Below are 15,468 nucleotides of genomic sequence, written 5' to 3'. Positions count from 1 at the left end.
ATGGTTCAAAGTGAGGTCATAGAGAAGCCAGCTGATTGCACAAGTCATGCCATACAAATTCTGTATGGCTTTCTCTACCTGAGAGCTGGAGGAATAGCATGATCATTCTATCGGCACATGTACAGTGCCATGGAACGATGGCCTGCTGGACAAACCCATTATATTGATAGGGGGGTTTCAGGAGAAGCTCATGAATTTGATCGGATTTAAGAAAAATCAGATAATAATATCCATTTAAAAAGTGCATTAGTTTAATTCAAAAAAATAAATATCTTGGTGGTACAGCATTATGAATATGTTTTGATAGAATAATCTACATTTTCTTTTATATGAGTACCCCTTTGATATGGAATGGAGCAATCTCAAGTTATTTGCATAATTGATGTTCCTGCTTTTGGATATTGATTGAAAGAGTGAGAGGAGGAAGGTGTGTGGAACTTCTATTATCAACTCTCTTTTCTTTACACAACCCTGGAAAATTTACTGTGAGAGATAGAGAGATAAAAAGAAAAGGAAAGAGAAAGAGAGAGAAAAGGGAAAAATCGTAGAGAAGCACCGGTCTGACTGCCTTGGGAGCATCTCCACAAGATCTGGAGCTTGACCTTCATTTTAATCCTTATTTGACAGACTTTTAGGATATATCAGAGATTATAGACACCACCTAACGTTAAATATCAGATTTTCAAATCTGCAACCGTCCCCATACTGCCGTCAAGGAGGGAATAATGTTTTTTATTGACAAAATTGTGGATACAGACAATCTGGATGTCCGGTCAAGGTAATTACATGTAGGCCTACACCAATATATATTGATTTGTCGCAAGTGGCCAGAACTGTTGAAATTATATTTCTGAATGTTATACATGTAGAACTACGGCATCTATGATCTAGATCAAATTTTTTTGTTACATGTAATTTTAATCACCATTTTGAATTTGAGATAGATCAAGTATTGGTTCAGTGTGTTTGTACAGTTGATGAAGAACCTTGCCAAAATGGTTGGAATGTTGTATTTTTGGACCTTATTGTGAAATATGTTACCTCATGATTTTGATTGTTAGTTTTTTAATAATTAAATTGAAAAACAGCCAACATTACCTGACAAAATAACATAAACATTTCAATCATGGCTCAAAGTCAAACAGATATAGGGCCTACCCCGGTACATGTAGTTCTACTATTGCAAAGAAAGTGATGCTCTGTGCTAAACATAAATAGGCCCTATATCTAAATAAATACAGTAAATTTCACAGAGCAAAATGCTGAAAATTTCATGAAAATTTGATAACAAATAACAAAGTTATTGTATTTCCAAGTTTAGCAATATTTTGTGAAAACAGTTAAAGGCACGTCGTCATAAATATTCATGAGGTGGGCTGATGATATCACATCCCCACTTTCCCTTTTCTTATATTATTACATGAAATCATATTTGTTTTATTATTTTATACATGTTTGAATGACATGTCTCCTTTTAATACAATGTACATGTAAAGAGCATATTTTATACATAGCAATGTTTTCCCAAGAGCATTGTTGGCTCAGTCGATAACGCCTCTGCCCGTCGAACCTAAGATCGTGGGTTCGAGTCCACCCCGGGCGAATGACTGAGGTCAGTTGTATGTACACGTCTCTACCATGTTTTATAGATACAGGCCATGTTACAATGGAAAACACTACGTCCCTTGGATAGGATGTTAAAGGGAGGCCCCGAGAGTAGGAGAGTCACCACCTTTGCACGTTAAGAACCCACTGCACTATTCGTATAAGAGTAGGGGGAAATCGCGGTGTAGTGGTCCACCTGCACTCCCCCCAATCAGTTATATCAGGAGGAGAGACCTGCGGGTCATAGTGATTCAGTTCGCTTTTCGCTTCCCAGGCACAGGTGACGCCAAACAAATGATAATAATAATAATATATTGAAATAAGTTGCAGCAATGAATATCTAATGCTCTTAATCAGTTTTCAATCCAATGAATTTAGTTCTTGAAGGGAACAATTTGAATAAACCTAATTTTATAAAATAAAATACAAAAGAACAAATAGGGATATATTCATGAAGACAAGCCTAGAACTATTTCACCAGATTTTGATCAAATCTTCAGTGTTTTATTAGTCTGATTTGTCTTTATCTATTCAAATCAAATTATCCTCAGCCTGGAGTATCCCTTTAAAAACAGTCTACATGATGGACATACATGTACTAGGGCCTATGTACATGTAGGTACATTTGATAATTAAATTCAAATTAAACCCATAAACATTTACACCTATATCTATGATTTCCAAATTGGCAAATTATATCTAAGTTGTTAATTTGGAAAAGGTAGATAAGGTGGAATATGATTAACCATTCAAATTCATCAAATCGTATTTTGAAACTATTATATACACGTATATATGAAACAGATTTAAAATAATATTTCTATGAGTTATGTGTATAGGCCTATTTGATTTATTATTTTAGAATTTATTACAGGCGAATGTACATTGTAGATATAAAGATGCAGTTCGTTGCTGACATCACAATTTTGAACTAGCCTTGCAAAAATGGCGTTTTCCATCCAGAGATTTTTAACATGAAGACGCCCAAAAGGAGAGGTGGTACTCCATACCGGTAAATCTGAGTAGGGTATAAGTGGATTCAGTTTGAATTTTGATTTTCCTATATTTTTCAAGATGTATTCGATTTTTGGTTTAATTTTCTTTAAGGTTATTGTGCGTTTCAACAATGATTGCAAGGAATAGCTTTCCTGATGTAGCGTCTGAATGTGTCATGCATTTTTGTATAAGGTATCTGCAGGTATACAACAGTATTATTCTGTTGCAGGATTGTAATACATACATGCATGAGTACTGTACAAAAGATGTTGTAAAGCGTCAAAATAGCAGCGGGTCTGGTGCGGGTTTTTTAGCATGCGGCATTCATAACGCAAAATTTTACGACTTACCTGGGACCTGGTCTGGACCAGCGAGTACCTGAAAGCGTACCTGAAAGCTAAAGACCTAGGCCATAGACCTACACAAATATGTACATTACCTATGGCAAGTAAAGTTTTGAAAAAAATAGAGGGAAGTCAACGGGTAGAGCGCTGAAATATTAATTTTAATCGATATCATAAAAAGTATCATAAAAAAAGTTGTGACATTTTTAAGTTCCGCTTGAACGGTGATGCCCATCATAGGTTACCGGTATACACGCTTTAATACCGCACCGTTATATTAGACCCTATTGTCTTTAAACTTTCTAAAACTAGTTTACTGGAAACTGGTTCAGAAAACCAGTTTGGAAGATCGATTTGATCACCCGAAAGTGGTTTTCAACATCACTTCACATAAAGCGATTTTGTTGCTATGGGAACGCTGTCAGTGGGGTGACACATTTCACATGAAATTTGAAACCGCAGCGTAGGCATTCTACACACTGTGTGTGGAGTAGCATGCTCAAAATGTGCAAAGATCGCTTCCCGACGAACGGTTGAGTCCTCACGTTAAAACCAGTTTAAAGGCCAAGTCCACCCCAGAAAAATGTTGATATGATTCAATAGAGAAAAATCAATCATTTCATCAAAATTGGATGTGAAATAAGAAAGTTATGGCATTTCTATTAAAGTTTTGATTAATTTCACAAAACAGTTATATGCACATCCCGGTCGGTATGCCAAGGAGGGAACTGATGACATCACTAACTCACTATTTCTTTTGTGTTTTATTATATGAAAATGAAATATTCTAATTTTCTCCTCATTGTCCTGTGAAACAAAGTTTTATTCCTCCCTGAACTTGTGGAATTACCATTGTTTATTAAATATTCTATGGTTCAGTCAAGTTGGTCCTTATTGTCAAATCTGTAAAACTTAAGATATTGTACAATTCAAACAATAAAAACAAAAGAAATAGTGAGTGGGGGACATCATCTACTCTCATTTGCATGTCACTGACTTGTGCATATAACTATTTTGTGAAAAATAAGCGAAACTTTAAAATGGTCATAACTTTCTTATTTTACATCCGTTTTTATCAAATTTTCAGCATTATGCTTGTCTGATTTTTCTCTATTAGATTCGAATCAATATTTTTCTGTGGTGGACTTGACCTTTAACGAATCAGAGCGATCTTGAAAACTACATTGCGAGGTGGTTTTATGAAACGGTTTGGAAGAGTGCTTCCAAGATAGCTTCAACTGTTCTCAATACACTAAACAAATGGCAATTACTATTTTTTCCTGAGCGGCGAAGCCCAGAGGGAAAAATAATAGTTTGCCAGTCCAACCGAGGATTAATAATTCCCAATATGCTTTCGAATGAAACGCCTGATATATTTGTTTTATATCCTACTTTTAATAACTTATGACCAAAATCTTTGCGCTGAGCTTGCAAAGTCCGGTTACTTGCCTTAAATTACCTACTTTTCTCAGAGCCACCGCGCTCAGCGGAAGGCAGATGAGTGCCTGCGCCGACGCATCGCGGGACTTGCTCGGGAGAGAGATATCGCTGGCCGGTGCGCCAGAGAGTTTAGCTAAATATCCAGTTTTCTGAAATAGTGACGTCAGAATATTGGTATAGCGAAAAATATATCGAGGTCTGAAGTCACGCAACATCATAGTTGAAATATATTCGGTCACATGATGCTATTTGAACCAATCACTATACAGGATTCAATCTACAGTATGTAGGATATAAATTAAACTAGTTTCCACTAAACTAGTATTATTAGGAAGGTAGTGAGAATTACAGCCCTTTGGGAGTTTAAGATGTGGGTAGACCCATTAATTTATCTTTTTTATCCTGCTGATGTATACAAGTGTTTTGCCATTGTATTGGAATCAAATAATACACCATTTGAGTGTAGTAAAGCAAGCGTTTGAATTTTCTGTTCAATTCATGCATCTTGTGTGTATTCAGACTAGAGATGGATGGAAAAGCTTTGTCCTTGTCATGACTTTCACATACGGTACTGGAGAGAGATTTGTTATTAGGGAGTTTGCTAGTGGATGTGTTGTAAGATTGGTAATATTATGGATGCAATATTTGTGTGTGTGTGTGCTTCATGTTGCAACGATGGCCATAAAAGATTAAAGGATTTAAAAAAAAATAGCTTGAGCTGTAAATATGGAATTAAAATAAATATTTTAAAAATCCAACGGTTATTTTAAGGGCAACCAACCTTGGTAATAAAATGTATTACATGTATGTTTGAAAAGAAGGAGAAGTAAAAAACCCAGAATGGCAAATGTTTCAAAGAAAATTAACAATTTAAAGGAGAATGAAACCCTTGGAGCAAGTTAGCTTTTGTGAAAGCAGAAAAATCAAAGAATAAGATCAACAAAAGTTTGAGTAAAATCGGACAAGCAATAGAAGAGTTATGAACATTTGAATGTCGAGATCACTAATGCTATGGAGATCCTCCTATTGGCAATGCGACCAAGATCTATGATGTCACAGATGAACAACTCTCCCCTTTTGGACACTGAAAATATACCCCAAAACATCTCTTTTTGCTCATTCTAATCATATGAAAAACGATTCATCAATGATATAATGTTGTGAAACCTCTGTACTTGTCCTCTCATAAAGAGTGATAGACTCTATAAAAGTGAGAATATAAGGGAAATAAGTACTAAAGTAATGAGGGAGTTGTACGTGTGTGACATCACAGATCTTGGTCGCATTGCCAATGGGAGGAACTACATGGCATTAGTGATCTCAATATTCAAATGCTCATAACTTTCTTATTATTCATTCAATCTTCCTCAAACTTTCAACAATATGTTTCTTTGATTTTTCTCTTTGATATGGCCTCAGCTGGTTTCAAGGGTTTCATTCTCCTTTAAGTATGTACATGTACATGTATGTATACATTGATGATGAAATCAATAATGCAAATTGCAAGTCAGCAATTGTGGTTGGAAATACTTGCAAAACTAGGCTACATACACACATCTGTAATTGTCAATTTGTCAAATAAATTGACATCATTTTTTTTATATTACCTACACGTATATGCACAGTAGTTCCGTCTGTCTAGAAATATTATATAATTAGAAATGCAACATATAAGCCTATCTTCCCTCAGAGCTGTCATCAAATTTAAAAGAGAACATGCATTGGAACAAGAAGACAAATAACATGAACTTATGAACTTAAGAAATGGGAGTTGTCCATATCACTACAGTGTACATGCTGGCTCAATGGTAGAGAGCCCGCCTTATAAACAGAAGGTTGTGTGTTCGATCCTCAGCCGAATCATACCAAAGACTTATAAAAATGGGACCTTCTGCCTTCTTGCTCGGCGCTCAGCATTTAGATTGGAGAAGGGCATTAATAAGATTGTTATGTTATGCACGGCTTGCTGGTAGAGCAGGTTCCTAACTGAAGTGGTTACACTGGGTAAATAAAACATAATTATTATTATTACATGTAAGGCCTACATACTTGTAAAAATTGTGTGTACTGAGTAATCAATAGACTTTTAATATGGCTCTTGGGGGGAGCAAGTTACATCTATATAGTTTCTTGATAATTTGAAATTCTCCAGGGAACACTAATAATTCTACCAAGAATCCCTGGTAAACTACACAGATGACTGTTGAATTCAAATCACAACAAATCTGTAAATATAGTTTTAAAAAAATGGGGGGGGGGGGGGTTTAGGGGTGATTCATCGCATTTACTGCTCAGCATTTTTATAGTGTACTTTTGAATGACACAGTAAAATTTAGGCCATTTGGCCAATAGGTGAATTGTTTTCATACTTTCACCCATCTGCTTTTCTGATTATTTGCATTTTGTTCAGAAAAGCTCGTTATCAGGGATGGTTTCCCCTTTTTAAAGCCACCTTTCATTGACAAATCATGGGGAAATCAAGGCTAATCTCACAACAGAGAAGGGATTCAAGTCTATACTTGGCTGCATGTGGGGGGGGGGTGTTATGTAATAGACGACAGCATGTTTGGGAGGTCTATAGGAGAGCAATAGTTAGTAGACTAACCAACCAGAAGTTAACTGCGTGTTTTCACTTTGAAACATGTAACTTCACAGAGGTTATTTATTTTGGTTTAGCAGTCTAGAGACGTGCTATGAGTCTAGGAATTGGAATTGTTGGAAACTGGAACTTCGATGATTCAAAGTATTAAAATAACCATCACGAGTTCGGTCAAATTAGTGCTGTCTGAATTTTTATTGCATTAGTCCGACGGGCGCTCATGACGGACGGATTATGTTATGCAAGTCAATTGGCCTTTTGCAAATTTTGTATTGATTCATTTTCATCATGATTTGTCAATGGCTGGGCCCTTTAACATTCTACAGCCCGAATTGATCATAAAAATTCTATACCATATGAAGGCTACCCGGTATGTCTCTTGAACTTGAATTTTGTACTAAGTTGACTCACACACTCATTTATGATAAAACTGTTGGATCCTGTCTTACATGTCTACACAGTATTGACTTTAGATTATCATCAATAAATATTAAACTCTGTTTTTGAATGTAGAATATAATTAGTGAGGTTATCCTGTCTTATCATTTGTACATTAACACAAAGCTTTGTTATCTGTATGGCTCTTGTTGGAGCATTGAACTTAAATTGACTCTGTCACCGTTCACTCACCTCAGCCTAAAGTTTCCCTTTTTAAGTCATGATGTAAATAAAATGGGGTGCTGTCAAAAATTGTAATCTTGATTAAAATTCTATGCATGAAGGAGCAATGCACATGTATGTTTTGCTCAGTACAGTGTATGTTGTTTTCCAACACTACATGTACTGTACAGTATAAAAATAAATCCAATGTACATGTAGATACTTTTTTTATAGCCGTATACTCTTTGATATACATGTACCGGTAGTCTAGATAAATTTATTTGTCTATCATAAAAGCTCAGTCAACCTCTAGGCGTAGATATCATAATCGAGTCCACAATATATCCATGTACATGTACAATTGTAGATGTAAAGAAAATCACAGGATTGTCAAACAAAGCACTTTTATGGTATCAGTTAAATGATGTGTGCTTTGTCAAACATAAAGTTATATGTTGAAAAACAAAACCAAATAATAAAAAAGAACAGTATTAAAAGAATAACATTTTATGATTTTATGGCCTACAGTGTAGATGGTATACATTGTTGTATTTTCATGAGCTTACAGTTTATACCGTACAGATATATCAGTTAGAAAATTATAGTATGGTATGCATAAAAGGTATTAAACTAAAAAAACTCTGTAACAAGTTGTCACACAAGCCGTGAAGGATAAATATTTTCAAGGGCCTTAATAGCACTATGATGAAAAAAATTAATGTCTCATCAAACAACAACAGAAAATATCCCAGCCTCCTTTCATTGCATAGAAGATAACCAATAATCTCTGCCTTTGATTTCAGATCAGTGACAACACAATTTATAAAACATGCCACTGTAGATGAACTTATCAATATGTTTTTGTCTCTTGTTTTCTCTCTTTGTGCAGTGTAAGATCCAACATGTTATCACGTCTATTCCTAGCCCAGGGGAGGTTTTGTTCCTCCCACCCATGGGAAGTCATCGTTTGTACCCTTACACTAACCATCTGTATGCTGTCAATGAACTACTTTACTGGTCTACCGAGGATATGTGGATGGAATTATGAATGTTCACCAGAAGTTAAGGTAGGCATCGTCATTTTAAATCCATTTTCATCTACAGGTGTATCTTCTGCTCTACCTCCTTTTTTGTCTTATCTTTTATACTGGTTCTTCTTGTTTATATAAATCATTCTGTTGCTGCTACAGTAATACTGCTTCTTGTTTGTATTGTTCTCTTTGCCCACCTATTTCATTTCGCTCCTGAAAATTGACAATTACCTGTCCTAGCAACAAGAAAAGAGAAATGTCTTCTTTTATTGGTTGTTCATTTGATTTTTCTTTTGTTGTGAAAATCCAATATTTGGGAAAAATTACAATCATAGATGGGCATTACATTGTTGAGGTTAAAGAAAGCGATTAAAATTTTGAATTACTAATCCTGTCCATTTTTCTACCCAAAAAGTGGATTGGTAAATTTTGTTGGAAGGGAAGAGATGAAAACACAATAAGTTTCAAGGTTAATTTTTTTTTAAAATATGTTAATCAATTATACAGTAAACAAGAGCTCACTTCATGATAGTTTTTATCAACTTATAGTGTATGATGTATCTGGGGAATATATTTGGAATTTTCATAATAATTTGTTTGCTTCATTATGTTTACATTTTGCTTCTGAAAGAACCCACAATGTTCTTGGCAATCACAGTAATGCTTGAATCACTTTAGTCAGAAAAGCAAAGATTACTTGTCCCCCAAAGATTCTGAGAGGTTATGAAGGAGGTGACATAATTCGATGTCAATAAAAGGAAATGCCAGTGTTTTGGCACAGGAAGAGAATCTTGGGGAATTTTTGTTTTTATATAATTTGATTGTGCTCCTCTGCCTAGAAAGAACATTTATAAACCCTTTTCTTTTTTTAAAATATCCCCACTTTCAATCACTGGTTTTCCCCATTTTAACAATATAATTGTTCGATGTGCTTGATTATCATAAATTACGAGGTTATACAGCTGGCTGACAATATGATGTTCATACAGTAGACTGAATCTTCTCTTACTGCTACTCTTGGGGCAAAATATCTTCAGTACTTGAGCATAATATGTGGCTAGTTTATAGTGAAAACATACAATGTTCATCAAACTGTTGTCAGAGCACTTTCGAAAATAGCTCATTCATTGGCATTTATGCATGAGTGTGTGTCATGATTCCAATAATTATGTTACCCTTTCACATTTATGTGAGAGTGAAATTGGTGATGTTACTGGATTACATGTACCTTGATATAATTGGCTATCTGTATTTTTTGTTTTTTTACCATTCTAGGAATCATCTCTTTCTTCTGATGTGATTGTTATGTGTATCATGAGAACTCTAGCAGTGGCTTATCTCTACCTCCAGTTTACTAAACTAAGAACTACAGGGTCAAAATATATTCTAGGTAAGTCAAAATTATCTCAAAATAATGTGAATTTAACTTTCATTTTACACATACATGTACGGAATCCAAAGAAAGGAGGACATCCCTTTTTATATGTTAAATAAAAACATAACTAAGTATGCAGCATCCATAGGAAAAAATGCTTCACAGTCATAATAAATGAGGTATCTCGTCATTTTATCTCAATTCATCAGTTACATGTATTGTGTGAGTTAAAGAAAATCTTTAAGTGAAGAGTTGCACTTTTTTAAACCTTGGGGTGTAGTCACTTCTGTTGGATACTAGTAGTGTCCATCCAGGAGTGTATGTGTATGCCCGAAATGTTTGCATTCACTTCTTGAAGTTATTTTCTACTTGAAACAAAATCTTTGATTTTCTGTTCACACTTTATAATTTGTTGGATATTATTCTTCTATCTACCACTATTCGCAGGGATAGATTGTCTGGACCAGACTGTAGGAATAGACAGGCACCTTTTGACTGTCGTAAAAAGATACTCATCTACTGTTATCGTCCGAGTACAATGTTCCTTTGTCTCTGCATGTACATGTACTGTACATGTATTCCATAAGTCAAATATATTTGAAAGAGCTAAAATTGACTGCATTTTACTTTAAAGCATACCACTTCATGGGTTAAAAGACAAAACGGGATCTCAAATAATTCTTTACATTTTTATGTAGTGTAACCGTGTTCACCGTTTCAACTACTTTGCATGGTTGACTGTTCTAAATGTAAATTGGAACATGGCCTGATATTTTGATCAGTATATGTTTTCTGCTTTTTGTTCCCTCTCACTCACTACAGGTATTGCAGGTCTGTTCACTATCTTCTCTAGTTTTCTCTTTAGCAGTGCTGTGATTCATCTGTTTGGATTAGAACTTACAGGACTCAAGTAAGTTTTTATTTCTTAATATATAATTTTAAAATTTGCACACATATTCTCATGTTGATTTATGATTCTTCTTTGTTTTCAAGTAGAAATAAATTGAATAACATTGATAGCTACTTGTTGTCACTCCTACTTCTTTGTCCTCTACCCTGGACGCAGGTCTCAAGGTACTACCCTAGATGACCTCATCATGATCATTGGTCAATAAATGTCATTAGCAATGGGAAAGATGATAGCAAACAAGGGCAACAGTATTATTGCTGGCTTAGTGCCTGGATATGGATGTTTTCTGCTTCAGCTGACATTGATGATCTTGTTTGTTAAGTTTTATGGTGCATATCTTTCTATTGTTTAATACCTTAATTTTATAGCAAATTTGATGGAATGATACACTGGGTAAAAAATCTGTAAAACCTTAAACATATCGTCGGCGTTCATCCGAACCGTTGTATCACACATACGATGGTGCAACCCATTTCAGAGAAAATCGACTTCAAAGTTAACTGTAATTATCACTTACATGTAGTTCCCAAGCCTTACACCATATTCATTGCTAGAAAAATACACGGTTGGAAAGACCAAGACAATTGCTGACATTGGTATCTTTATTTTTGCACAAAACCAATGATCAGAGAAAATATCGCAAAGCAGCTTCATGCTTGTAATTTCGGTTATAGCGGTTTAGATTTTCACTTTACAAAAACACCATAGGCAATACAACAACCCTGACCGCGATTTCAATGCGCACGGTCAGTCAAAACGTTGAATCACTTTTTCACGTGCAAAGTCAATGCGGTGCCAATACGACGGTTTGATTGACCATGCATTTGGATATTAAGTGAGCGCATCTGTTGTTTGCTTTGCTACAATACACGTTTCCTATGGGATTTGCACATTTTATCCACTATTTGTGTGGCATCGCCATGAAAGTCCCCACATATCTCAGAAACTACAATAAATTGCTGCCTAGAAATTTAGTTATGAATAGAATAGGACTTGTACTTTCATTTTTTGCAAAATTCTCAAAATCAATTCTTCATTTTACCAAAATTGACTGATAATACAGTTTGGATGAATGCCAATGATATGGACATTACTGATGGACATGTACTATGTTTTGTACAAATTATTGTTGATATCATTGTTGTTTAGTTGTTGGTGGTATTTTGTTGTTAATTTATAAAATGTACCCATCATCATTCATACTGTTCAACCTAAAATTGACAGTGCTAATCTCTGCAGGCATAAGGTTGTATAGATTGTCTTGATGTGTTTAATTGGGGTCTTTGCTTGTAGACTACATATTAGCTGCCCTGTGTCTATCCTTCAACTAATGAACCCTCCAATCAATATTGACCAAGGTATAAAGTCTTAAGTTTAACAAGAGGCTAAAGGGAAGGTCTTAAACAAACACTAGCCACATGGTTTTGCATGGCCCGAAACTGGGTGCTGTATGTATGTAATGTATGATTACATGTGACGCAAGTTTGTGTTTACCTTGCGTCACTCTCCACCTGTTATGAATTATGATTATATGTAATCATTCTCAAGGGATGATTCACTTTAGGTGGTGCTGCACCATCCCGAGTTTGCTCAATCTCGAGATTTTAGCCCGATCGGCCCACTTCGCGATTAATCTCGAGATTCAAGAAACCCCGTCTCCACCATCGCAAGAAGAGCGATTCCTGCTCGAGCGAGGCAACAAGCCCGATGTTACGAGCATGCGCACTTTCGGATCTTGGAGTTTCAACGGCCCGCGCTTTTGAATAACTTCCCGCGATATGCAAGCAATGTACTCCTTTCACTAGCACTTTCGCCGAATTCGACCGGTGTTATGCAACAATCCTCTCAGCTCAGCGAGTGAAGAAGTGATGTATTCTTCGTTAAATATGATGGCGGAGTAGGAGGCAACGACAGAGAGAGAGAGAGAGGGAGAGAAGGGGGAAAGAAATGCTATTTGCTCACATTTTGCGAAGGAATAAGACAACACTGCTGTCAGTGTTGTTATTGAATATGACCATCGTCGATGAGCGCCTCCCCTTCGGTCTGGTCTCTCCCAAAAACCATTCACTGGTGGGACACCATCGTTGCTTATTAGGCAATTGATGAACGCTATTCGCATGTATAAAGTTGACTTTCGCACGTGTTTATGTTTTGACCAAGGCGGAAGTGGAACGCGAATTGCATTATGGACTGACGTCATGAATAAATTACCCCGAGTCCAATCTCGAGTGCGTCTGCACCGACGAATTAGCGGGATAATTCGTAAAATAGCGCGCTATTTTGCAAATAAACCCGAGTTGACTTGGGATTGCAATCTCGAGATTAATCCTACGAACTAGCGCGATAATTGCGTCTCCACCGCCAACTATCTCGAGATTTTTCAGATCGGGATAATTTGCCGGATCAGAAATAGCGCGCTAATTTGAAAACTTGGGATGGTGCAGACGGCCCTTATATAATTAAAGGTTTTGGCGAGTAATAAAAGAGATACTGTAATTGGCATAAAACTGATTAAAATTGGTCCCATGTTGTTTATATTCCATGAATACAACCATGCAAGACACATCATTTAACATTCCACTCATGATGAAGTGAAACATATTGAATATATCAAATTCTTACATTTTATACTGCCTATATATATACAACTGAGTTTTCTTGATATACCCTGTACATGTTCTTACATGACAAATATCCATCAGTCATTTCAAACTTGATGTTTTGTCATAGAAAATGAACTCACCAAAAACGGGAATTCTGTTGTGCAAAGGTAAATTAAATGCTGATATGAGGCAAAGAGGATGTGTATTGCTGTGCTTTATAAATGGACCTATCATTATTTGTTTTATCACTTTCCAGTGAGGCTCTTCCATTCTTCTTGCTCCTCATCGACCTGACCAAGGCCAGTGCTCTCACCAAGTTTGCCCTCAGCAGCACCTCACAACGTGAGGTAGTGGACAATATTGCCCGTGGTATGGCCATACTTGGACCAACCATCACCCTGGACACTGTAGTGACCACTCTGGTCATCAGCATTGGAACCATGTCAGGTGAGTCAGTGTATCACAAATCTATCCTTGAAGTCTTTTTTGAATTTATAAAAATAATATATGGCAAGCCAAATGGGTGTCACAGTCAAATAAGTTGATTTTGAAGTGCAGTTTACATGGAGAGAGATGGTGGTTCTAAAATCCCTACTTTTGTAGTGAAAGATGTGTTTTAAAATCATAGCACATTTGAAGTATTTTCTTTTCCAGAACAGTCGTATTTTCTTCTAAAGTCAGGAAATAGTTAGAACTCAGATTGTGGCACTTTATTATAAAATCATTCATAAAGTTTATGATTTTAATAAAATAATGAACAATTCACTTGTGATTAGAAATTCTATTCAGATAAATAATATTTTATCTAAAGACAAGTTGAAATAGTCAGAACATGTCTTGAAAAATATCTTATCTTAAAAATGCAATAGACAGGCTAATAGAAATTTGTGAATGAGAAGTAAATATTACAAAAATTTCCATGTCTGATGTGTTCTCAGCATTGTGAAAACTTTATCAAAATACAAGTTATTTCTGTGCTTCTATTTTAGGAATCCGGAAAATGGAAGTTTTCTGCTGCTTTGGCATCCTCTCACTCATCGCCAACTACTTTGTATTCATGACATTTTTCCCAGCTTGTCTGTCCCTTGTTCTTGAGGTAAGGAAGTATGTTATTATTAGGAGGATGTTTCCTCCAGTATCACTTCCATAGACTTGGCAGTTAGACAGGTTGAAATGACAAAGAATCAATTCCTTCTTTCATCTGCACCTGAAAATAAACTTTTAGAATATATTGTGTGGAATCTATGATGTAAATATATTTTTATGCGAGCATTTTCACTTGTTATGTAGCAGAAGTGTACTTTGCTTTGTAAAAGATAATTTATTGTTATAAACAGAAAAAAATTATTCATTTTTGGGCTCTAGTGAAATTACATGTACATATTCAGACTTGGTTTGCATTCAACAACTGGTGGTAAAAGTATTAAAATTAGTACATGTATTTGTAGTAGAGTTTGTAGTATTTGTTATGTTGGTGGTACTTAAACATAGTAATGGTGGTGGTGGTGGCAATAATAGTAGTCCTAGAACTGATAGCAGGGGTATCAGATACAGTGATTGCATATGGAGTAATGATGCTCAAAAGTCCTTTTTTCTGAGCTATACAAAAAGTGTTATGCGACCACAATTTTGCGCAGTAGTCATAAAAAAACCTGATCGAGTCCCATTCCTTGATTGATGTTAGATGTGAGTCATATTGGTTAATGTCTTCCTTCCTCTTTAACCCCCAGCTGTCAAACAGTAACAAGTATGGTCGACCTGTGTGGCAGCTTGGACGCTTTGCTGAAGTTCTGGAGGAGGAGGAAGACAAGAAACCTAATCCTGTGGTCCAACGGGTCAAGATGATCATGGTAAGTTTCACAGGTTGATGGTCCAATGAAAGCTTCCATGACTTTGAGGACATTGTTTAAGTTACAAGTTGATTTTCCTTTGTTGCAAGTTTTCATAATTATAGACTTTGTATAT

General features: G+C 35.8%; 1 protein-coding gene across 2 annotated transcripts in view; it reads left to right on the top strand.

Annotated features, from left to right (window-relative positions):
- The first annotated feature begins 400 nt into the window (after positions 1-400).
- LOC129262576 (3-hydroxy-3-methylglutaryl-coenzyme A reductase) overlaps positions 401-15,468 on the top strand; it is a 32,991-nt gene continuing 17,923 nt past the window's right edge. For both annotated transcript variants that reach the window (XR_010293585.1, XM_064099620.1), the window contains exons 1-7: positions 401-778; positions 8,474-8,651; positions 9,891-10,005; positions 10,813-10,900; positions 13,760-13,950; positions 14,493-14,599; positions 15,234-15,353. Coding sequence is in view for 1 of the 2 variants with exons in the window: in XM_064099620.1 (XP_063955690.1) it covers positions 726-778; positions 8,474-8,651; positions 9,891-10,005; positions 10,813-10,900; positions 13,760-13,950; positions 14,493-14,599; positions 15,234-15,353 (852 nt within the window). In the remaining variant the exon portion in view is untranslated. The remainder of the gene's footprint in view (positions 779-8,473; positions 8,652-9,890; positions 10,006-10,812; positions 10,901-13,759; positions 13,951-14,492; positions 14,600-15,233; positions 15,354-15,468) is intronic.

The sequence above is a fragment of the Lytechinus pictus genome, chromosome 5 (assembly GCF_037042905.1).
Source record: "Lytechinus pictus isolate F3 Inbred chromosome 5, Lp3.0, whole genome shotgun sequence".
Taxonomy (NCBI): domain Eukaryota; kingdom Metazoa; phylum Echinodermata; class Echinoidea; order Temnopleuroida; family Toxopneustidae; genus Lytechinus; species Lytechinus pictus.
This window is presented reverse-complemented; position numbering and strand designations above follow the sequence as displayed.